The 24,834-nt window shown below is 33.8% G+C and overlaps 3 protein-coding genes across 3 annotated transcripts; 1 reads left to right on the top strand and 2 right to left on the bottom strand.

Moving 5' to 3' along the window:
* The first annotated feature begins 300 nt into the window (after positions 1–300).
* LOC128205533 (uncharacterized) lies at positions 301–8,360 on the top strand. The gene is made up of 3 exons (XM_052907264.1): positions 301–696; positions 5,012–5,155; positions 7,653–8,360. The coding sequence occupies exons 1-3, from the start codon at positions 498–500 to the stop codon at positions 7,838–7,840; spliced, it is 531 nt and encodes a 176-aa protein (XP_052763224.1). The 5' UTR covers positions 301–497; the 3' UTR covers positions 7,841–8,360.
* A 2,144-nt stretch (positions 8,361–10,504) lies between these two features.
* On the bottom strand, positions 10,505–18,900 carry LOC128204666 (receptor-type tyrosine-protein phosphatase alpha-like). Its single transcript, XM_052906064.1, has 18 exons — positions 18,828–18,900; positions 18,341–18,460; positions 17,947–18,092; positions 17,558–17,645; positions 17,246–17,310; positions 16,942–16,978; positions 16,618–16,724; positions 16,297–16,422; positions 15,395–15,543; positions 14,692–14,827; positions 14,176–14,304; positions 13,815–13,917; positions 13,523–13,599; positions 13,017–13,151; positions 12,763–12,900; positions 12,338–12,492; positions 11,848–11,983; positions 10,505–11,625 (listed from the first exon to the last, which is right to left on the bottom strand). Exons 1-18 carry the CDS (start codon positions 18,898–18,900, stop codon positions 11,533–11,535), a joined length of 2,013 nt encoding a protein of 670 aa, XP_052762024.1. The 3' UTR covers positions 10,505–11,532.
* Positions 18,337–23,320, bottom strand: LOC128205529 (cell death abnormality protein 1-like). Its single transcript, XM_052907261.1, has 6 exons — positions 23,308–23,320; positions 21,480–21,550; positions 19,805–21,349; positions 19,458–19,572; positions 19,204–19,289; positions 18,337–18,460 (listed from the first exon to the last, which is right to left on the bottom strand). The coding sequence occupies exons 2-5, from the start codon at positions 21,538–21,540 to the stop codon at positions 19,211–19,213; spliced, it is 1,800 nt and encodes a 599-aa protein (XP_052763221.1). The 5' UTR covers positions 21,541–21,550; positions 23,308–23,320; the 3' UTR covers positions 18,337–18,460; positions 19,204–19,210.
* Positions 23,321–24,834: the final 1,514 nt, after the last annotated feature.

Here is a 24,834-nt window from a genome sequence, read left to right as displayed (position 1 = left end):
AGCTAAACAATCAAACAAAACGTTTGTTTTGGTCTTTTTCATGTGAATTATGTACTTCTACATATACATGCATATATATCATACAATCTTAAAATGAAATAGATCCGCTAGAATTTCTCTAGGTTTATCAGAACTAAACCTCTCTTTCTCTTTATGTTTTAAACTTGATGTCAAGGTCACTCTTTATTACTAATTTCCCTACGGTAAGAAACAAGGAAGTTGAAACAACACTGTAGTGTTTCGTTTACATTTTCAACTCCTGGATTTATTGTTTGTTTCGGATTCTTCATTGACAGCAGTTTTATTTTCCTGTGAAAGTTATAGGAGTGTTTACTAGTTTGTGGAATATTATGTGATTTAAAATAGAAACAAATCATGCAGGTCTCCTTTAGAAATGTACAAGGAAATATGTTTTGTACATTTATCTTCAATTAGTTAGTATGATAACATTAGAAATCAGAACCACAATCTGAACTATATTGGATTTAGAATAAATAATGTCAATTTTGGAAAACCTTGGATTTATATCTCTTGTTATTACCGTCGCGGCCATTTTTATGAGTTTTGTGACGCCATATTGGGTAAATGAGTATGATGATTATATCATGAAACCGGTGCATAAAGGTTTGTTGGTGAATTGTGAGAAGGACATGTGTTCTTGGTTCTTTAATGAGAGGATTAGCAGAGAGTTCCCAGGTAAGGTTATTCTTTGGTTGTTGTCAGTATTAAATCATGTGCAATTGGTTGATGTTATTTTCAGAAAAATAGAATGCCGCTCAACCAGATGCTAAAGGATAGAGCGTTGAGAGTCGTTTGTACCATTACTCACAATCACGCTTCCCAACTAAACCTATATATTATGCAATGTTGTTGTTGGTTTTTTCACAAATAATTTTACAAGATGCAGTTAAGTCCAGTTTATATTAAAAAAGGAACAGTAGCTTATTTGCTTTTACCATTTATATTCCGTATTAATCGATAAACTGATAGAGTGATATCAGTCTTGAAGAATACCTTCCTCGATCTGAGATACAAGCACATGGAATGATAATAATTATTAAAATACATACACCAAGTACGAATACGATAGTCGTCTAATTTCACAAAATAAGAGTTATTCTATAAAAGAAAAGAGAGTTTTAGATAAACGTATCTTTCATTTATGTTTCAATTGTACATGTATTGCGACAATTATTTTTCCCATACTTTCTCATCTTATTACAATGGACAATGGGCTAACTTCAAAGTAATAAGCAAAACCGGAAACAAATGTGTTTTTATTCCCATAATTGTTGTGGTTCCGATAATGGCCCAGGCCTGCATTGTTTCAGTTATAATTATGTCAACAACATATTAGACATGATGTATAGCAAACTAATTGATTAATAAGTGATCACGATATAGATGTCGATCATTGGGGAAAAAGAGGATAAATTTAAGCAGCATGTTTATGAATTTGGTTTGTTTGCGTTCCAATTCTCCAAACATCGCGTTCCAAAACAAAATAAAAATCAAAATAGATTTGTCTGCACGCAAACATATTTTGACATTTGCCAGGCGTGTTTCATTTATTAAATTATTTAATTAAACGTTTACCTTTTCGTCCTTAAAAAGCGTAAAAAGAATGCCAGGCTGCAAAATCAACAATCTATCTGACGCAATCTTTGTATACATTCTGGCATTGTAATTTACAAAAAGCGAAGGTGAATTAGATATTTTTGAGGAGGACATGTTGCAAAGAATATAATAACTATGGAAGGATCAATCTGTTGACGTTAGATTTTTCGCTAAGTGGGGGATGTGCCCTCTCTTTAAGAACCGAAAATTTTAGCAAAAACAAACTGGCTGTTTTGTCTGGAATTATTCATAAAAAATGCAACAATGTAAGCATAAATCCACGAATTATTTGCCGTAGTTTGTTTTCAAAAGGGTTGATACTGATGGAAGACTTTATTTGTTGTAAGGAAATGCTGCATAAAACGAATGCCAGTTATCAAATAATGTACCACCACCAAACGCAATATTAAAAGAGAAACCAGTAGCAAACTTTAAACAACATCATTTATTTACGTCCAGTTTAAGGAAAGGAATTCAGTTATTTGGAAATTTAAAAACCTAGAAATGAGAAAAATGTGCCAGAGGTATCTTCGCTTGTAATGAATAGGTTTAATATCCACATACTTGAATCAACATAAAATATTAAACACATTACATAAGCTCTATTCCAATATGTACTCCTCACAAACTAATTCATTTAGATCCAAGATTTTATAAATGTTTTAGCACATGTGAATGTTTAATAAAGGCTAGTTTACTTTATAAAGAAGAGAGGTTTTCCCTGATATACAAAATGAAAATGTTCCAATACATTCTACCAAAGAAATCCTCAGGAACTTTCTTTTATCTCCGGGTATGACTTTTCACCGAGAAGCAAGATATGAACGGTAAAGTATTGAACTACGCAAGGCAAAACACACGGAAGCCAAGACCAAAACATGCTCTCAAAAGGCACAGCAATTTTAACAGAAAACACTGAAATTCAACTTTTTTTCAATGGTTTTTGCTTTCTTTCTCGGGTTTAATTTCTGTACAGATCATTTGGTTTTTTAGTTAATTTCTGAGCTTGTTTCCTTGCTTTTCGGTGATATCTGTGCTTTCGAAACAAACAAAACCGGAAATATCGCGTACGGAAAAGCCAAAAAGCGAAAATCATGTATTTTCTACAAAAAGCTAGAAAAAAAGAACCAGAAATTCCAAACCAGTCAAAAGCTTGTAAAAAAAATGTTTAATTTGGATTTCTACAAATATTTTTGGTTATTTTTAGTATAATTAAAAACTTTTCATTTGCTTCAACTTCAACTGGCACCTGAAGGTTTTCGTTGGCTAAGTGGTCAAAGTAGGTGGTTATTTTGCCACAAGTCTGCACAAAACGTTAAAATGGCAAAATGTTGCTAATTTATGATGAAATCGGATTGTACGTTCTATGCATGCAATAAATTGGCATTTAAACATGCTCTAATCTGTTATGTGTATGCATTCAAAACATTGATTCGATGCATGGTCATTGACTTGATGTCTCACAAATGGTCGTCGTCATGGCCGTTTTGCCCCGTGCAAAACTTGGTACCGATTGTTAAAACTTTGTTTTTATATCAGCAAATTGCGTCTTTCTTACCTTGAAAGCACGGTATTTTAACTTGCCCATTTGTGTTATGTTATTGCCTTCCAAACAATAAAGTCGGTGCTTGATGTTTGATTTATTAAACCTTATTTGTTGTCACGGCTGTCTGCACCGTACGAAAACTTTGATTTTAGCTATACCCTATACCCTTTACTCATGTGTTTGTTTTGTGCAGCGACTTAGCAAGCCACAGTAATATAGGTTGAATCTTTTTGGAGATATTTCCTTTGGTCAAATGTGAATGACAAAATATTGCCATCCGCTTGGGGTGATGTTGTTGAACATTGTAGCGTTATGTCAAGTATTAAATTGTACTTCAAGCTCCCAATATACTGATTAAAGTACTTTGGGTGATGTTGTTGAACATTGTAGCGTTATGTCAAGTATTAAATTGTACTTCAAGCTCCCAATATACTGATTAAAGTACGGAACTGACTCCAAACTATCGATAAAAACTCCTGATAAAATGTAAAGAATCTCCATACGTCTCTAATGACATAAAACAACAAGCAAGCCAAGAGCGGATGAATATCAGCAACCAATTAACACACATTACACTTTTCAAAGCGCTGTAGAAAAAAACGCAGCATTTTAAAAGCAATATTTCAAATACAGCCAACGGATTTATAAAAACAACATGACAAGTGCAATTTTGTCAAGGACACCGATTGCAACAGCTTTTACAAGTATTGCGGTGAAAGGTTTTATACAAATATTGATGAGTTGCCATATGTCTTGAGGAAAAACACTTGTAATGTTATAGTTTTAATTGTATTGATATCTCGGCTCACGCAGTTGATATAAATAGATAACCATTGCATCATGCAATAAGCGTATTCATTCCATGCCAGTAAACCAAAAAATGAGTGTGCGTGTTTCCACGTACAATATAACTTAACATGTAAAAAAAAAAATTAAAGCGACCTTAATGATGAGTGAGCGTATCGTAAATGCATGTGTTTTTATTTATACAGCTGTTTTATTAAGCTGTACAAACATGTAGGAATATTACCTTGATCCGGTAACTGTTAAAAACCAATCAACGTTTCTTTCGATGTATCAAATAATGTCAAAATTCCATTACTTAAATGGCATTCAAAGAGTGAACATCTTTCGTTTCCACACATTTTAAGTTATATTAAAACTTATTTATGGGTACGCAGGAATACCCTAACAATATATGACGAATGAATTTATTGCAAGTAATTGCACAATATCGTGTTACATCAGCGTCTTTAATTACAACAATAAACAGTTTTGAACGATAAATGGAAATCCGCTATTTATTTACCGACCTTAAAGAAGCCAAAGTCTTTCGAGGGCCTTGACATTGAATCTTGTTGACGCCAAGTTCTTCCCTTTACATGAAGTTGTTCTGCTTCAAAATATCAGCTTCCGGATTTGTGTACTGATTTTGTACTTAATTATTTTTACCACGGTTTAACACTACTCAAAAATACACAGAAAACACATGTCCTTGGCATTGTTCATATGTGCCTAATTGATCTCCTTGTAGTATCATTGTGTTCATCATAGCTATCGCCAAAAAAGTTGTTTACATATCATAACTTATCGTTTCAGCATTATTCATTGCGATACAAAGTTTCATGCAGTTGGCCCAGTCTCTGGGAATTTCCGTTCTCCTATAGGCAATTATGCTTCCTGTTTTGCATGTATCATCGCTTTTGTGTCAATATATTATATGATAGTATGTCTTTGGCCCTTGCCCTAAGCATCAGCGATATACTTGTGGCATTTCCCCTATATGTCTAGCACTTGTTGCATCTGTAAATTATGTTTTAAACTTGCTTTTATTACTGTCTTTTTCAGCATGGTTCAAGGCGACGCAGGGTTTGATGTCCGTGGCGCTGGTCCTAGGCCTCCTGGCTCTGCTGGTGGCCACAATATCTCTGTGTTGCACGTGCCATCGATGTAACTCTCATCAACCCATCTGTGGATTTCTCATTGTCGCATGTGAGTAGTTCAATGGGTAATGACAATATCATTGTAATTTGTATTGCATTAGTATATGTAATTGCTAAAGATTGGTGCATAATCTTTGCTTGTCGTTATATCAGATTTGAACGATACAAATATATAATCAATGGCATAAAAACAACAAAGTTGTTCGCCATCAGCAAGTGTTAGGATTGTCAATTAGCTTTGTGAGTAACACTACAGAGGATTTCTACCCGTAGTCGAACAAACTTGTCTATAAACGTGCACATGCTGTCTCCATGAAACCGTCTAAGACACAATGAACACAACGGAGACAAGCCCGCAAGTCGAAATTTCAAAAATAAACTCTGTTTCTCAGAAACAACAGACGTTTTTTTAACGTTTCTGTCGCGCCGATGATGTGCCATAGTCCCATTACTTTAAGCGACTAGAAATAAGTTCACCATATTCTTTGAGCACTTATTCCTAAACTAGTACAATTGCTATCAATTGCTTTTCTCAAAGAATTCCTGTGTGTTCAGCTTCAGCAACGATGCAATTAGGTAGTGTTAGGAATGTTCTGTATGTGCACGAAGCACCAGTTAACTCATTTCTTCTTGGAAATGAATATTTTGTGTTGCAATGATAAAACATTTTCGTACAATTTCGGCGTAGAAGACCGTTACCGCACTCATTTAAATAGGACAATAGAAATAACGACTCCATGTATACGAACAAAACCAAAATTTAAACTTTTGACATTATGTTTTGTCTGTGAATGTTCTAAACCATGAATGTTCAAGTAAATATATGCATGTATAATGTCTCACTTTTTTGCAGGCATTTAGCCAAGTGATGGCCGATGTTTGGTTTACGATAATCATTATTGACCAAATAAGATCCTACTTAGTATAGCATGCACAATATTTGTTTTCTTGAGAGAGTCGCCGAACACCGATGAATATAATCAGACAAATACGCCGAAATATTACGCCGTATTACAATACCGACGACAGTGAAAACACAAAGGCCTTGAAAGCTCTAAGACCATGAATCTCAACGATTTATCCCTCTAAATGGACGAGCTAAAATATAAATATGAATCGTGGTTCGTGCGTTTACACGTGTGTGTATAAAAATATATGGTTTTATGTTTATGTAATAAAATCTGGTCACTGATACTTGATGTATTGAACGGGAAACTTAAGCTCTCAGATGCAAATTAGGTTTTAAGTATCATCACATGAAAGCATGTGTGAACATTAAAAGCATTATCTGCTTTAACATTTGAAAACTGACAAGTCCCTGGGTATTGCAATTTTACGTTGAAAAGTTAATGCATGTCTGGAAAGGTTTATAGTTATTGCAATCAAATGCAGGAACATTCTATCGAGCAGATGTATAAACGTCAAAGAAATAAAAACGAAGGATTAAGATTGCCTGAACATGCAACATGGAATTTTAATAAAAGTCTATAGTGTTGTGGCAAAGATCAAACTTACAGTTGTGATTTGCAGGCTTTTTCTGTTAGAGAAAACAATGAAAGGGTATAAAAGGGTATGTCAATTATGTAGTTGGCATCATTCTGTTAAAACCGTAATCGTTCCAGGAATTTTGCCTGTGCACGCTATAGTATAGATTAGTTTGGCCTTTTAATTTAATCTTGTAGGAACGCAATTAGTGTTCCAAACATACAAATTGAAAGCGCTGACAACGGCTCTGGGTGTGACATGAGAGATTTAACTCTTTTACAATTTTGTTCACAGTAAATAAAATACAATCCTAAATATATTTTGAGTGTAACCGATAACTGCCTGTTATTATCTAAGACAAAGTAAAGTATATTAATGAATTTTAATACAATTAATGTCATAACATTTAATGATAAACCAAAATATACTTAGGTGTATGACCATTACTTTCATCTCGCAAGTTTGTTGTTAGTTTAAAGTTAATTAGATAAAACCCGATATTGGCCGAGTACGTGATGACTATTTGCTGTAGGTAATTGAAGGCATGATCTTTAAGTAAACATTTTTTCCTGCGAAATAAGCTATAATTATCTAGTCACCTCGGTTCCGCGCCAAGAGTAATTCATGATTGATTGGCTTGCTTTTAAATTCACTTTAACGTTGCATACTTATGAACGTGTCTAAACAGAGTGGTATTTAATTTATCATTGTTCTAAACCGCTAACCCCATATGTTCCATTGTGTAACCCCGGTGAATTTATCATTTTAACATGTCACTTCAGATCAGAGGCTGTCTGATTTTGATTTTCGCCTTCGGCCTACAGCCTTAAAATGGTTTATCTTTTTAAAACGTCAGTTCAAGCAAAATCCATACATTTAAAAAGTTACATATAAAAACAGAAATTACGAATGTACAAGATTAAGATACCTGATGTCTTGACTGTGTAAATTCAAGCAAGTTCAAAGGCATACTTAACCATTAACTTTGTAAATAGAAAAGCACAACTTGCCAATAGTACAAAATACAAAAAATAAAATGCATACACTCTTTTATCTTTTAGCTGTGGCTATAGCGGTAGGCATCGTGATATTCGGGATCAAGGCGAAGCAGGATTGGGGCATAGACTTACAGGTGGAAAAAATGTCTAGAGGCCGGTTTGGATGGTCATTTTGGACAGCCATAGGGGCTGCGGTCAGCGCCCTGCTGACTTCTACCATATACTGTTGTATGAAAAGAAAGAGCCAATAAATGGAGCATTGCGTGAGATGAAAGTGGAATGGATGTTCCTGCATTGTACTAGTCCTAGCTTTATAGACTTTTACTTTCACACGGCTACTGTTGAGTCTAAGATTGATGGTGTTGGAAACTCAACACGTCCGTGTCCAAATTCAGTACACGCTGTTTTAGTATACATTTTGTACAATAAATTTTTTCGAATATTTTTTTTACAAAAATATAATTTTAATACAGACATTATTCACTACTAGAAGAATTTATGAAAGATACTTATTAAACACCTGTTTACCACTGGGTGGGAAGATTTGACGCACCGCAACTCATTCTGTAAACCACTTTCGCGTGTGTACGATTGTTTAAGATGTTATGTCGTGGTTATAAATAGCGACTAATGAGCTTGTCGAAAGCTATTAAAGCAATGATATTCACAACTTTTTTAAATACTTAATGCCACAATTACCTTGTTGATTTCCCTCTCATTTATGAATCGTCTGGCTGGATAGTTTAATGTTTTTACATTGCAGTTATTATTCTTAATATTGTTCATAAATGTCTCATTTTTTTATGAAAAAAAATGTTATTTTCAATAAATTGCTAATTTACTCGTCTTCTTCTTAGATACATTTTATATATTATGCCATGTGTTTTTTGTGTCTATACATACTGTTGTGACGATAAAATTGTTATGCTTAAGTCGAATGGAATTTCAGTTATGATTTGTCGGTTGTGTTTGTTTATTTCGCTCTGTATTCATATTGTTGACGCCTTAACATCGAGCGTAAGGCACAATATCTTGAATTAAATATTGAATTCGACTTAGTATCTATTCGATAGAGGAGTATCGTTTGGTTCTGTGTAGGACCGTATTATATTTCACCGATTCGTACATTAACCTGCCACTCTTTACACTTTATACTATCCAGGTAGCATACACACACACACGCACACACAGACACGGAGCCTATCCGGGCTATCAGTTCAACTTGTCAATGAAGTGCCAATGTTAGGACGATAATGTGTTGATAAAAAATAATCCGAATTAAATTATGGCAGTTCGCTGTGTTTTAACTATATGCAAAGGAAACTCAATAAAATACAATAATATGTATTACATGTCTTGGAAAGCATGTAAAAAAATCTGTTGTAAGTACTATATTTGTACGACTGCGGCCCGACGTCGTGCCGATATCATACAAGGGAGTCTACTGTTGAGCCATCACCGAACGGTTTGTATGATTATTCTATTATGTCCCTTGAATAACTATTACACAATATTTCAAAATTCAAGAAACTTATATGAAGCATATGTAACACTTATAACATTAAATATGTATTTACATTGTTGTTTTTAGATAGTATAATGACTTCAAATATTAAATCATATATGACAGGTATGACGGTGTTTTTATTTGATTTGGTTGGTTGGTTTGATACTGGTATCATACTGTAGAAATGAAAATGACATACAAAAATACCATATATTTAAAAGCAATTTATCACTAAATGAAATAATACAAATTGACAAACTCAAATCTACACTGATGTACTTAACAGTGTATAAAGGAACACACATTATTAGAAATTCATTATATTGATGACACCTTTTAACTTTAATTGCTTGTGCAATGGTAGAGGATGCAATGCAACTTCCAGACGAGTTCCCACGGATTTATAAACCAACTCTATTTATGATAAATGTAATGGCAAATCATCCAACTTTCCGTTGTAGCTGTAAGCTAGCCAAGCGTCCTTGAACAGCATTCTTGACATCGGCGTCCACATTGACATGAAGGAAACCTTTCCCCTATCCACAATCATGTCGTTATGTGGCAGGTTTTAAGCCAACTGGCTATTTGCCTTAACGGAGCAACCTCGTTAAACTAGAACAGTCTGTTCTCACACTAAATGATATCCCATGCAAGTAGGGAAACGCACAGCACTTAATTATTCCTTTCTGAAGGTATATTACTTTTCCTGATCTTCTTTAAGAGCAAATATTCCATGACATGGAACTTCGCAAGTATGCAGGTTTTTTGTTGCTGTATGATGGGGGTGCGAGTGGGTTGGAGCATTTATTTTTAGACTGATGCTATTTAAGCAGGCGGTCAAAATAAAAAAATAAAGCATTAGAAATTAACTTCTGAATAATATGTGTAATTAGTCCGACGAACGGAAATATACATTGAATGGTCTAAATGTAGTTTGAAAGGACAATGCTTATCACTAAATATATTTTCATGTAACTGTTAAAAAACATTGTACTCTGAAAAATTATCATCATTTCCTTTCCACGCAAGCTAGAATTTCTCAGCAAATATATTGACAGGAGAGAGATAGGACAGGAAGACAGATGTCTCGCGTGTATCGTTGGTTTAAACCGGGAAGGTAAAAACACAAGTAGCCTTTCCGGGTTAAGAGCTATGGTTCCTCAGGCATTGCCTATAACACGCTCAATTCCCTTCTTCCGTCTGTTAGGTAAAAACCAAATGACTCCATTGATGCGGGATACAATGTACTCGAATAGGCTAACTTTGATCGCAATATATAAATAATCTACTACATTCGTTCCATCACCGTTTGTTGAATAAAAGAACAATTCTGTCACATTTTGTTAAGCATTTATTTACATTTCTGAACGTTAATACTCTATTTTACACACTAGATGTATATATGCATAATAGTTTAGAAAGCCATTAGTGTATATGAAACCTTTTGTTCTCTCCTGCCGTATTTCACAACACTGAAGACACATAGCCAAGGAAATTCTATTTTACATTCAACTTTAAAACAACAGCTGGCTACACTCGGACGAACGGCCGAATCTCATATTTAAATCGTTTTGTTGATCGGACAGTTTTAATATGCCATTTGTCAATCTGGTACAAAACCAATTGTCCAAACTTTTCGACGGTTGCTAGTAGTGGGATCGTCGTTTCATGCTTCCTTTTCGGTTGCCTTTATAGACGGTATGCCTTATATCTGTTGTGACTTAATGGTCCTTAGGTCAAATATTCTCAACACAATTAATCAAGGGTTAGTAATTGAAAGAACATATTTATTTACATTCAAATTTCAATTATACTTTTACATATAACCTAAGGCAAATTAATGACCCAATAGTATTCTCTGTAGCAATCTTATCAATCTTTCTTCAGAAGTCATCCTTTCCTGACTCAATATTACAACAGCACAATTAGTTACCCTTAATTTTGTTTTGTTGAGGCTACGTTTGTATTTTGTTACTCAAACATTTCACAGCGCATGGAACAATGGATACTGCTTAAGCAAATAAACGTGGACATACATCATATGCAAAGCAAAGAGATTAAAAAAGACATGTTATCACGTCAATGAATTGATAAGACATGATTTATAATTCAAGTGGTGCGAGAGTTTTGCTGAAAGCTTTCCATATGCTTATTATAAAATTATATATCGATTACAAAATAATAGAAAATAAAAAACAGCAACATAATTAATCAATTACTCGCAATATAATAACAAATAAAAGGCGCTGTTTGATATATCAGTATTTTATATACAAATATTGTGTTATAGTTAAAATCTGTAAGTGTAAAGTATATAGTAAGAACACAAAACAAAGCAAAAATACTATTAATAACAAATGCAACACTGTCTTTTTGTTTGAAACTAGCGTTCCAAATATGTATGGTTTTGTTATCCATGTTCCTTATGTATCGTCTCTATTCATTTGAACCAGCGAAGTTAGCATACACATCCTTGTCAAATGCTCGCAAGTATTCCATGACGCTCTCGTGACAGAATATGAATTGATCCTGGAAACACACAATTACATGTAGTACTATTACTTTCATTAAAGTAAACGACATACAATTCATACGAGTATTAAATGGTTTTTAAATAAAATACCAGGAATGTAAATGATAGTATTCTTTAGAATAATTGCAAGGCGCAATCTATGAATAAACCATGCCGATTACTGTAACTTTTCTTAGCAAGGGCGTCTTACTATAATTCTTATAACGAAAGACAGTTACCAAATTCGGAATCGCCAGTCGACGCATGGTCTTGACCTTTCTAACATCATTGAGAACACTAACTTCGTGTTCTATGGCCATCTTCCTCAGCAGCATTGACACCACACAGAATAGACCCGTTCGGCCTGCTCCATCACTGTATTGTGTGATACAACATTTACTATATTAAGATAACTTTCAACCCATTTGCATAGACTTTAAATGTCTAAACGATAAATACAGATTTCATTTAAAATAATACACTATACAGTTATCCTTTGAAATGATTGGTTGTCGTGTTTGAACGATAACTTTGGAAACAATACACTTATTATAGCCCGACTGTGAAGGCAGCTTAAAGCTGATAATTGTTCTTCTAGAGTACAATTCGGGTAGTTACTAGAACTAGTGACATACTTTAGTGATATATTACAAAAGACCATTTGACAAAACCAGACCCATTTACAATTTAATATTAATGCAATTGAAAACTTGTACAAGTCATTCATACAAACAATGAAGAAGTATCGGTCCATCTTTCTGTTTGTTTGCTGTTTCCTCCACGTCATTCAGGAAGGTGAGAAAGTTTTTAACAGAAAGAGGGACATTCTTAATTTCATCCCACTCAGTGAACTGAATGTGGGACAGAGTTTTCTCAGGAAGACGCTGAAAAGAAATAATAAATTTCTATGGAATCAGTTATTGTCATGATGTTAATTTTTCGTGATTAGAGTAAATTTGGCGTTTGTACGCGTCAAACTGTTCCAATGTTAAACATTTAAAACGCAGCTCGCAATACAATTAAGTGTGATCAAATCGACTATATCCATTCGTTGTCTTATGGATCGTATTTCATTTTCTTATTCCTTGTCATCGATTGATATAGATACTGAAAGATGAAAGATGATAATGTTACTACATTAGTACTCTTATTACCCCTGTCGCCCCCGTATGACGTATTTTAAGGTTTCTCATTGCATAGTGGGATTTCCTTGTTTCACGTGAAGAGCTGACTTCAAATGACCCCTTCTTTAACACCTGCATGTTTTCCGCCGGGTAGTATATTCCAACATTCTGTTAATAAGCAATGTCAGGTAACATTATCAATATTACTCTTAAAGAACAAATTCCAAATAGCTGCAGCGTTGGTTATAATCGTTTAGTAAGGGAAGCATGTGTGTCTTACTCACCCTTTGTTTGTCCATGTCTGGTTCAAAACTGACAATGCATGAGCAGTTTTCTTGGACAACCAATGTCAGGAAGGCATTAACGGTCTCTGGCAAGGGAGTCTGTGCAACAAGAAATCGGCGTTTTTCTTTGAAACCCTGAAAGAGATATTAATGTTCATGTCCTTATCGGCTTGACTTGAAAAACATTTACAATCAGATAAACAACATCTTTGTTTTATTTATGATATAGGCATAGCTGTTGTAAACCATCCAGATACTACGCGACTGTTAATATTTTAAAAATATAAATATACAACAAAAAACATATAAAAATCCAAGTAAATATGTTTGATTTTAAAGCCTCAGATATGGATATGTTGTCGGAGAAGATTGGTACAAATCAAAATAGTTAGTTCATTTAGATAAAAAGCACATGATTGAAATAATTCAGATAAATTTAATGGTTAAGAAATGAAAGTGTATATATACATATATTGGAAGTCATCAAGCTTAACAAATACACCCACATGTATGTACACAGCATTGATGTAATCGGACGATCCACTTTCCAACCGAAGGTAGAGTCGTGGTCGATTTTCATCACCTACAATCAAAACCTTTGTTTGTTATAGGTTTGGCAATGTTTTTGTAGTTTCCATTGTTTTATCATATTTAAGTGGAAAACAAAGATTTGTTAACATCTGCGTGTTGAATAACAATGTCGAAATGTGGATGCAGTTCACAGTGTCTCTTTGTTTTATCATGTTATTTATCTAGGTATTTACTTTTTAGGGCTACAAGGAACAAGGAAATAAATACCTGGTATGTCTGCATTGGCTCGGTTTTTAGCCAAGTGTTCTTTATTTCTTTTGACTGCGTTTGCTTCCTGTTTTGATCGCTGTTCAACGGTGTGCTGAAGTTGCTGCAAAATATAAATCCGTCATTGTCTTGCACATAAATTTAAATGAAAGCTTTGTAATAATATCTTCCGGTTTGTTCATAATTCTCTGTTATTACCATCATTAACATAAAAGAAGATATTTATGTAGTAAAGATGTTATGATCAAACAAATAAACCCCAAACATTCGTAAAGTAATGATATTTTCAAACATTAATCAACTACAGATAATGAAAAGACTTGATTAAACTTAAACTTTAAATGTATATATTTAAACCAACTTGAAATTGCCTGTTTAAGTCAGCTCTTCTTGTTGTCTTCATGTATTGCTGAAACTGTTCTGCCTTGATCGGTGTGCAATTGAAAGTCAGGGAATACACAACAGCCTTGTGGAGATATTGATACTGCTCCTACAAACAAATGGTGTTACATAAACTGAAACAATTATATACGCTTAACACTTATCACTAAATTATTAAAAATGTAACCATTCAATTCCATGCTGCAAAAAAGGGAGGCATTCATGTATTCAGGGTATTACCTAGATTTCAAGTTCAAGGTCTGAAACAGAAAACTAAAGTTAAGATAATAACGAAATAAAGATTAACGCCAACTTTAAAAACGTATTAAAAATATAATCGAATATCTACATGGATATATGTGCTTGATTCAAGTACAATATGACATCATTCAAATCATATTGAAACGTTCATTTTATTCCATAACGCTAATAGCCTAACGCCGCAGAGCGAGTTCTGGGTATCTGACTGGAATAAAAGTGATATAATTTATCACACCATAGTCTGTATCATGTTCGGCCTGTTCTGTCGCATGTTGACCACACATCCAGGGATATCAACCGCTCCTTCAGTTTCACCCTCCTTCGTCAGGATGTCCAGAGCAATGTATGTGCCCGTTCGTCCCACACCAGCACTGCAAAGACCAATAAAAGACAAATATCAATAAATATATATCATTTTCATGAAACCATTTGGTTTCCACCCCGTGTACGCACACTTTGTATTTCAAATTTCAAAGGATCGTCTAATTGTTTTTATATCGGTCAAAACAATAGTGTTCGTACTTATTGGTCGAATTACAAAATATAGCTTCTTCGTATTTAAACTGTAACATTATGTACGTGTATTTGCTCGAGTTTTTGTTTGTAGATGATCTTGCAATGTTGAGTTGCTACACGAAGTAGACGGACATGAAATGCAATGAACAAATTAGAGTGTGAACGAAAATTCAACAAAATCGAGAAAACATTATTGGAAACATTATTTTGTTTAAAACAAAGTCTTACACTATCTTTGAAGTGAACATTATACGGCACATGAGATGTGTTTAAGTTACAGGAATTTGAAAAAAACATGTTTTGTTAATTTAATTATAGTTATTGAAACAATTTCAAGGGACACATTGAACACATAACTATTAGTTGTGCGATGTTATTACTTTACTTAGAATGGAATATTCAACAGTATTACAAAGTTATACCTGCAGTGGACCACAGTAGGCCCTTTATACGCTGTAGGCGTATTCAGTACTCTTTGTCTGAATTCAATGATTGCTGTGACATCATCAGGAATGCCTTTGTCTGGCCAACATGTGAAGTGCAGTTGGTAGATGGACCTTTCTTCGGATGACTGAGAACCATTTGTAAATACAAGCAGAGGGCTTTAATTATAATTTTAACTTTCCCACAAATTCTACAAAATACATAAAAAATATGTTATTATTTAGAAAGTATTTCTTGTAAATAAGAGCACTCTTTAATGAAATTCAATTTTCCAATGCTATTTGATAATAACGTTAACATAACAATTTATGCATTGTGAATATATGAACCTTTTGATATTTAAATGTTGTCGTTATAAGTGATAAAACTGTAGTAGATACAAATTCATTAGACAATGTCTTATATTGACTATGTATTGACTTAAATATTAACGAAGTTTAAAATATCGCATCTATATACCAAGCATGCATTAGCCCTATTAGCCCTATTGGACTTGTGTATGCTCTAATACAGCTAAAACGTTAAGGAGTGTTATGGTAGCTAAAGTATTTATATTCAAACTAAGATAATATTGTTGGCTCTGTCTAAATTGAGTTGAAAAATTATTGAATGGTTCACCAGATTAACTGTTTTACCAATGCAGACATGAATTCAAAAGAATGACATCTGCTTTCATAGTTTTTGCCTTCAGGAAAATAAACACATATTACAAGTTATTATGTAGAAAACTTCCGCATGCTTTTAAAACTATTAGGATGTAAAATACACTTAAATAGCTCAATTCATATTAATCACAAAATGGCTTACCTTAACATTTGGTTTATCATATTAGAAAATTAGAGAAGCATAAAGCAAACGCAATGTAATGATAAGTGTATACCTTTGCAATTGTAAGGGCTCTTCTCGTAAACTCGGCATACATGTCCTCCGAATGACACCTAATTCTAAACTCGCCATACATCTTGTTAGTACCAACGTTTGGCCAATACTGTTCACATTTACCCGTCTATAAGAAAATTAACATATACAGTTTGATTATGGTTAAAATATATTCTCATGATTTCAACGTAAAGTTCATGTATGTTAATGTATGTAAACAATTAAAACGTGCATACTTTCAGGTTTTTAGTGTAAAAGTTTTGTGTTGTATTTTAAAATGACTGCTAAGAGTTTACGTAATATACGATCAACAATGATTTACCCCATTTTCAATCAAGTTTGTGACCATGACAATTTTCTCAACCTTCTGTTGCCAAACCATTCGCCAGAAGGGTTCGAATTCATCTCCCAGTTGCTGCGACATTGGTCCTGAAAGATATTATAGCAAATTGTAAGCGAAAGCATGCAGCAGTTTGAATTTAAATCTACACGTTTGCAGCCCGAATTTCACAAAAAAAATCCAGCACAAGAGCTGACAGAGTTAACTTCTACATATTATAAAAAAATGGCCCAGGTATGATGCATCTATCTTTAACCATGATAAAATCAAATTGTATTAGTTTTTGTATTATAGGAATAATTTTACCTAAGGTCGCGATGTACTCTTTCCTCTTTTTATATCCCTGCAGAAAAAGAAAACAATATCAGTTAACCCTAACCTATGTGAACAAATGTACCTAAACCTAATTTATAACGATTTCACCTCAATTATTTCGAGATTTATTTTGTTTTGAGCGTATATTACTTGTTAACATTTCATGTATTATTACCTCAGAAATTTCTTTATTATTGATTATGTTTTAATTGTGTGCATTCTTAAATTCTTTTTTTTAAATAACTATTGTTTAAAATACCATTTTGTGTATTCATAGAATCAAACACACTCTTACATCAATAAAACTTGCATTGATGTAATCCGTATCTTCATCCCGAATCTTTACTCTGCAATCGTCATCTATAGCAATACAAAACTATAATTGTACTTTTGGGTTGGATTTTATACGTTAAGTTCCGGACAAGTAAAACAACAATAAACATAATTACAGCGGTACAAACGCATTTCCAGATTTCTAACATTTTTGACGTTATCAACGAATATGACTTATGTAAAGGAGAAAATAACATGTTCACTTGTACGAAGAATATGTAGGACTCTCTTTCGCTGACGATGTCGTATTATTGTATAATTAGGTAATACATACATGGATAAATGCCCTTGTATCTGTTTCTTTGCAAGTTGCCACTTCTTTGGGAGTGAACGTACGGCTTAATAAGCCCTTGGGGAAATTTCTAGCAAATCAAGATTGAGATAATTTAACTTAAGACAACTAAAGTGGAAAATAGTTTTTGTAAATGCAAATAAAATTATTGACAAGCATTATTATTTTACGAAGGCTTACAGATATATATAAATCTATTAATGAATGATTTTGCGATAGAAGCACAAAGCTCCAAATTCCTGAGTTGATCGGATACTACCCAGAAATGTTTGTAATTTTTCTGACATCGAGTTACACATCGCGGCTGTTGTACTATTGTATGTAATATTTAACTTGAGAAGACGCTTTCACGAATGTCAACGATTTTTTACCTCAAATGCAACTTTGATATCATCCTGTGTTAATGAATCAACGTATTCAACAAGACCGTCAACAGAAACTTTAGGCCTCTGCAAAGCGACCGAGTTGTTGTAATATACACCAGGAGTACTTTCAGCTTCGTGAATAGAATCTTTATCTGAATAAAGAATCGTACACATAACTCAAATAAACAACTAGTAAACCGATCCCACATCAAAAAGCTTATGCCGGAAAATAAATGAAGAGAATGTTAAATGTGACTAGGCTTACATTTGTCTGTGTTTCTATTCCTTGTAAACACCTTCCATGATCGTTTTGCCGAAGACAGTCACTTTGCGTACTGGAAGGCTAACTGTTACTTTAAATTTCGTAATAAATTTAATATCGCTTCTTACAAAATCTTACCAAATTCCAGATCAATCTCGCATATTGATGTTGGTTGATTTACTGAAGAAGACGTGCTTGCCTGATGCCGTTGATTAGAATCGATGGAATCTCGGTTGTTGCGCTCATTCCCTTCGTTTGCTGTAAATAAGTTAACAAAACAATACATAATAAGCTGCCAAACGAATATACCAACGAGTTGCTACAACTCAAAGAAGACAAAGAGGTGTGAACAGAGACTAGTGTTGATATTTGTGATTTGTGTTGGTAATTTCTTTATCTTCAATTACATGGCTTTGAGTTGCAAATTAATACCAAATACTGATCATGTTCATGGGGTACAATAATTCAGGTAGCAATAGCGTCTGATGGAATTTGACCTTAAACATCTAATAGAGATCATGACCCCAGATACACATAGCACAGGCACTCTGAATGACCGTCTCATTAACCAAATAAATATATCCATGAATGAGTTCAAGATTATTAACAATAACGTATTTCTAACCTAGGACATACAAGCATGAGCTTAAATTAACACATGACTGTTGACTATTGAGTTTGACCTCGTAATTTGACATTTCAATTGTGGCTTCTCCATAAGTCGTTCTGATAAAGTTGCAATTTTGTATGTTACAACCGGTGTGGTTGATGCTGACATCGGAATAAACAGACACTATGGCAAACCATTCAAACTCTTATTTATATCTAAATCGTTCAATATATTCATGCATACCTTTGTCTTGACATGCGTGTAGCCGTGAAGTGTCTAATAAAGTATAAAAGACATTTTAGATGAGTTGCACCGACAACATTTATGAAATTCCTCATCGATCATTATTTAATGACGAAAACGAGAATACGTTATAATAATGTAGACTTACAATTGTTCTAGTTTTCGACAATAACGTCAGCTTTGACAGTTGTATTCATGCTTCCGTTTGTGTGTGAAGGAGACAGGCGAGCTAATCTGTTAGAAAATAAACATCATTTAGTCTAAATTAATTGAACACATTCGACACAGTCGCATTATTTCCTAGTCGTCTGCTAGGTTATATATATTCGCACAATCGACGATATAATTACAATTCGATACCTTTACTATCAAACATTTTTTTATAACACGATATGTAAATACCTTCGACGCAGAAAGAAGACCGTAACAACCACACCGATGATGACTACAACGGTCATTACCCCCACAATATATCCTACTGGTGACTCGGCAGCTACATTAACTGATTTATCGCTCTCTTAAATAGTACATTAAAGTAATTATTAACTCTTCCGATACTTGAAGATCATATAGAGTGTTTTAGTAGCAATTATTTTTTTAACAAACCGAAATATAAACTTAAATTAAAGATAAATTTATTTAAGAAGTTGTGTAATCAATAAATAAAGTTATACACTTCATGTATAGTTTTATGTACTGTTTCATTTTATTTTATTAAATAGGATTTGCAATTTATATAGGATCTCTACCTGTGCAGTCATCCCCTTTGTAGCCATCAACGCATCCATATATACATTTACCTTCGTTGTTACAACTCGTATCGTTTTTATCTTGCTGACAGTTTTCAGGACATTTTGTATCACATAAATATCCGTAGAGATTTTTTGGGCAGCCATTGCAACTGCCATTTTCATGTAGGGAATATCCCTTACTGCACAACGAGCACTTTCCATCCGTCTGGTTACATTGTAGACACTCAGCACTGAGGAACGAACAGTTTCTAGAACAATTGAGACCGTAAAAGCCGTCCATACAACCGGATATACACTCGGGTCCATTCTTGCAGACATCATTTCTGCAATTTTTTGGACATGGACAGCACGCATTGTTATCAACATAAAACGTCTGGTCACTACATTGATCACATTCACTCCCGATGCAATATTTCGATTGACACGTGCATTGTTTTTCAGAATTAGCATACCCATTTGTACAAGAAATACAAATTTCAAATCCAGTCGAACAGTTGCAGTTAGGAGGACATTGGCATGTTGTTCCAGTGTAGCCATTGTTGCAAGACTCGCAGTGTGTTGTATCATTTTGTAGACATGTTGCGCATGTATTGTCACAAGGGTTTGTGCAATTGTCACCCGAATAACCATCAACACAACCAAGTGTGCATTTCCCTTCATATCGTGAGCAAGAGCCCCCTTTGCAATTATACGGGCAATGTAAGTCACATGATTGTCCGTAAAGACCGTCTGTGCATTTTTCACATTTAGCCCCAGTAAAATTAGGAAGACATTCACAGGAGCCGTTTTTTCTGTAACAATCCATTGCTTCGTTACAACCGACACTGCACATTTGATCGCAATAATCACCGTATCGTCCATTCGAACATGTATCACATGTTGTTCCTTCAAAGTAATCTCGACAGGAACAAGTGCCATCTTTATTACATTGTCTTTTTTCGCAGCCTACGGAACAGAGTTCATCGCAGTTTGTCCCATGATATCCGTACATACATTCAGTGCATGTAGTTCCATTAAATCGTGAGGTACAATTACACGTTCCATCGTCATTACAAGATTGATTTTGACATCCAATGGAACAAGATTTTTGACAGAAGGTGCTGCTCTCATAGAATCCCTTTTTACAGGAAATGCAATCTCTGTCAATCGTACATCGGCATTTCTGATTTGAGCAGTTTAAAATACAATCAGGACCATATTTTCCTTGTATACATGTAGTGCATCTAGGCCCTTCGAAATTTGCTTGACATGGGTCACATGTCCCATCGTCATTACAGGTTGCATTGTTGCATCCGACAGAACAGCTCTTGCTACACGAACTGGTGTTATCATAAAATGTATCTTTACAGGTGTGACATATTTGGCCGTAATTATATTCGCACGTGTAGCAGTTTTCGGGACAAGAGTGACGACATCTATGACCAGATATGGTTGCTACACATCCGCCTGTACAAACGTTATCATATCTACATGTTGTTCCTCTCTTACAACACGTACAATTTTTTTCGCAATCCAACTCCTTCCCGTCTATCATTACCGTCACTGAAAGGATTTTTTTCAAGGTTGGGAATATGCTGTATTAAATGTTTTTTTTGTTCCTCATACTTAAGATAAAACCTTTGCTTTAACATATTCTTTATTTAAACTCTAAAATGATTTTACATTTACATACCTGCCATACATGATCGAACAACGCAGAGTATCGTAAGTATCCAAAATATCATTTCTGTCATGCTAGTGCCTCTGAAACGACATAATATAGTTATAGGTTTATTGATTGCATGTTCATTTTCTCAAACAATTTCAATTAACATCTAGGTTACTTTCAAATAGCCGGTAGTGTATTCTGTGTAAAAGGAGCTCCATCGTAGTCATAAGCAACGTCATCACGAACATTGCCGGTCAAACTAACACGATCTATTGATTGGCGATTGCTAAAGGTAGTACAATTGCTGAAAGTACATATACAACATTAATCGATCAGGGTAATAACTTCCATAGTTACATGATTTATTAATAAGCTGTTTCTGATTGGACAGGGAGCAATTTTTATAAACATAATAAAACGCCATATTCACTATCAATAGAAATTGGTATTGCTATGACTTATATTTTAATATGTTCATATTGTCGTATCAATAAATTAGTTTTGAACTGCAAGCAATTTATCCAAAACAATATTTCAGACTCTATCTCAAATGCAATTTGCTTTAACTACAATCGATTTTAGAGCATGGCTCAATAAAAAGTAACGGACTCACAGACAAAGATAGTACATCGGATTCAATGGCATGTTTTGGTTCTAAAGAAGCAGCTTTAATAGTTGACCGGAAGAGTAACGTTTAAGATTTTGAAGTCAAACTAGTATCTACCATTTTCAGGCGCTAAGGACGAGCGAGACGTTAGTTACAAATAAAAACAAATGTGATTTTATAGTTTTTAAATAAACTGCGAATAATAAGCTTATATTTTACTTCTTCTGTAGAGTCATTGTTTTTGATGATTCCTTGGGTTTTTTCCAATGTAAATAAATAGGCAGAATTGTTTTCAAAACAGGAAGTTAAGCAAATTTTGCCTTTAATTATTTAGAGTGCTAAATAGTTTTGAATGCTTTAAAGAATTTATCTATTTAATAAACTGCGCCATTTAGACTAAACTGTGTATCTGATTTGTTTTTTGTCATTTGGCGTAGTGTCCCGTAAAGTGTATGTTGGGCTTTAATTAATGTTTCATACATTGTTTTATATACGTTAAAGTGACATTCTTATTTAAAATCAATACATACACATGTATTACAAACATATATTTTGAGTGATAAACCTTTAATTAAATAATACATTTACGTACAATATTAAGTACTTATAAAAATATTATAACCGTGTATTTAATAGCTGAGCACGCACAAATATTAAATGACTTGTGGGTCCTAAAAGATTTACAATGATCAGCTATCGTCTCATAAGGTAAAAACACCGTGATTTCTGCACCTACCTTTCAGTAAAACACGGTATCCTTCGTCGAACCATTGTTTTTTATATGAACTCATCTTTTTCGGTAAATTAAGACAATTGTATTTATCGTGGTACATATTATTTCGGAGTAGTAATGCATCTTTAAGTGTTTGAATACTTGCAAATTTCTTGTCGTTTTGATGTAAGAAAGAACCCACAGAGTGTCCACTTCAATCAGCTTATCATTAGACTGTCAATATCACAGTTTCAACACTAACTTGCCTTTTAACTGACACATGACAAAAATGATTTGACCGTTAAGAAATTGGGTCGGAATACAGAAGCATCTTCATTTCAATGTTTAAGGAAGAAATATTATGCCAAATATAGAAGTATTTTTTTTTAATATGATAAACCATTTTGGAGTCTTTTGTGCAGTAATACACCTTTCAACAACTACACATGCGATACTGGTGCACTTTCGATACAAAATGAAAAGTAGCTTCAATATTACAGCCTCTGACTTATTGTATAATTAATAAAACTCACTTTGATGAAAAGAGCCAAATCCTACACTACCACCGTATTACGACTATGAAAATATTTATTTTCAAAACAGGAAGAAAAAGATGCAACATAACTCACGGGGTTCCAACTCTGTAGCACGAGAAGAAGTTGAATTAGTTGAAACCATTGTTACAAACAAATGTTCTTTTTCCTCTTAAAACTGTGTCTGTGAAAAAGGATTTTTCATACCACGTCTTTATTACTTAAACGTCGTCATTGACGTGTCGTTAAATGAAATAGCAGTATGCATGTTCGTTAATTGTAATAGTTTCTTCATAAAAATATACCAACAGCCACGCTCCAGTAATTTAAAATTAAATTATCTTTACAATATTGAGCAAGGTTGTTAATCAATAAAAGTAGTGCGCAAAATGACCTGCTTCAAAAAAGAGTAAAACATAAGTGATTATGTATTATTACATGAAATAATGGGGACAATGATTTGAGATTGAGATTAAGAAATACTATGTTCGATTATTCGTGAAATTGGAGTCTAGTCAAGTACTTACGCAACTGAGTATATTGTTTACATAAACAAAAGGATTTATAATTGTATATCTTAAATCAACTTCTGTGTCCCTTTACGGTACTTTTTCATTATGTTACAAAATAATTGGGAAATACTGATATGAGTAATTTATTCAAGTACCTTTCTTACTCTAAAATGAGTTCTCTAATATATTGACCAAATAATCAAAATAACAAATGTATGTAATTTTCTTCAAAGACATTCAAATCCTTCAAAATGGTTAATATGTTGAAAGAGTTTTCGAGCAAATACTTGAATATATGTTGGGAAAATGCATTGGGCCTGGTTTAACCCACATTCTTGTATTTTGGTCATTGCTAGTATCAACATACGACTTGGGCCTCTTCGTTCATCCCAGTGGTAAAAATTATGTGGAATCATCACACGTTAAACCAATTATTCCTTTTTATGCAGATGTTATGTATTTCAATCAAACCAACTATACGAGTATATGAAGTGAGCAGACATATATTAAACTGAATTGTGATAAGAAACGTAACCACAAAGGAAAATGTATTCGTTATGCTCAGTCTCGTTTATAAGAGTTCATACATTAAACACTTTTACATTTTACATATTTGTACAGATCCATTGTTAATGCTGTAACACTTACGTGTATGTAAGTTCTCAAAAGATCAATTTTATAAGGGCGCATTTTTAAAGCTTAAATGTAAGTTAGTCCGTAACGCACGTGAAGGCAAACTCATAATCCATAGGGTGAAGCTCCTGTACGGGACGTTCCTTGTCCATGATTTGAACACACGTGCTGACTTCCTTTTTTGCTTCAGCTTGCGTTGCTTTTAGTTCAACACAGGATACCTGAAATAATAAAGTAAACACATACATGCATGTTCCTGTAGTAAAATGGGTGAATTGCGGATTTAGTTTGCGCTCATTTTATTTAATCGAATTTGATTTTAAACTGGAATGATTTTGCAATGTTTAATCATATATCGATTATAAAGCCTTTAAAAAATTAA

The sequence above is a fragment of the Mya arenaria genome, chromosome 10, assembly GCF_026914265.1.
Source record: "Mya arenaria isolate MELC-2E11 chromosome 10, ASM2691426v1".
NCBI lineage: Eukaryota > Metazoa > Mollusca > Bivalvia > Myida > Myidae > Mya > Mya arenaria.
The sequence above is the reverse complement of the archived record's forward strand: the minus strand, read 5'-3'. Positions and strand labels throughout refer to the sequence as shown.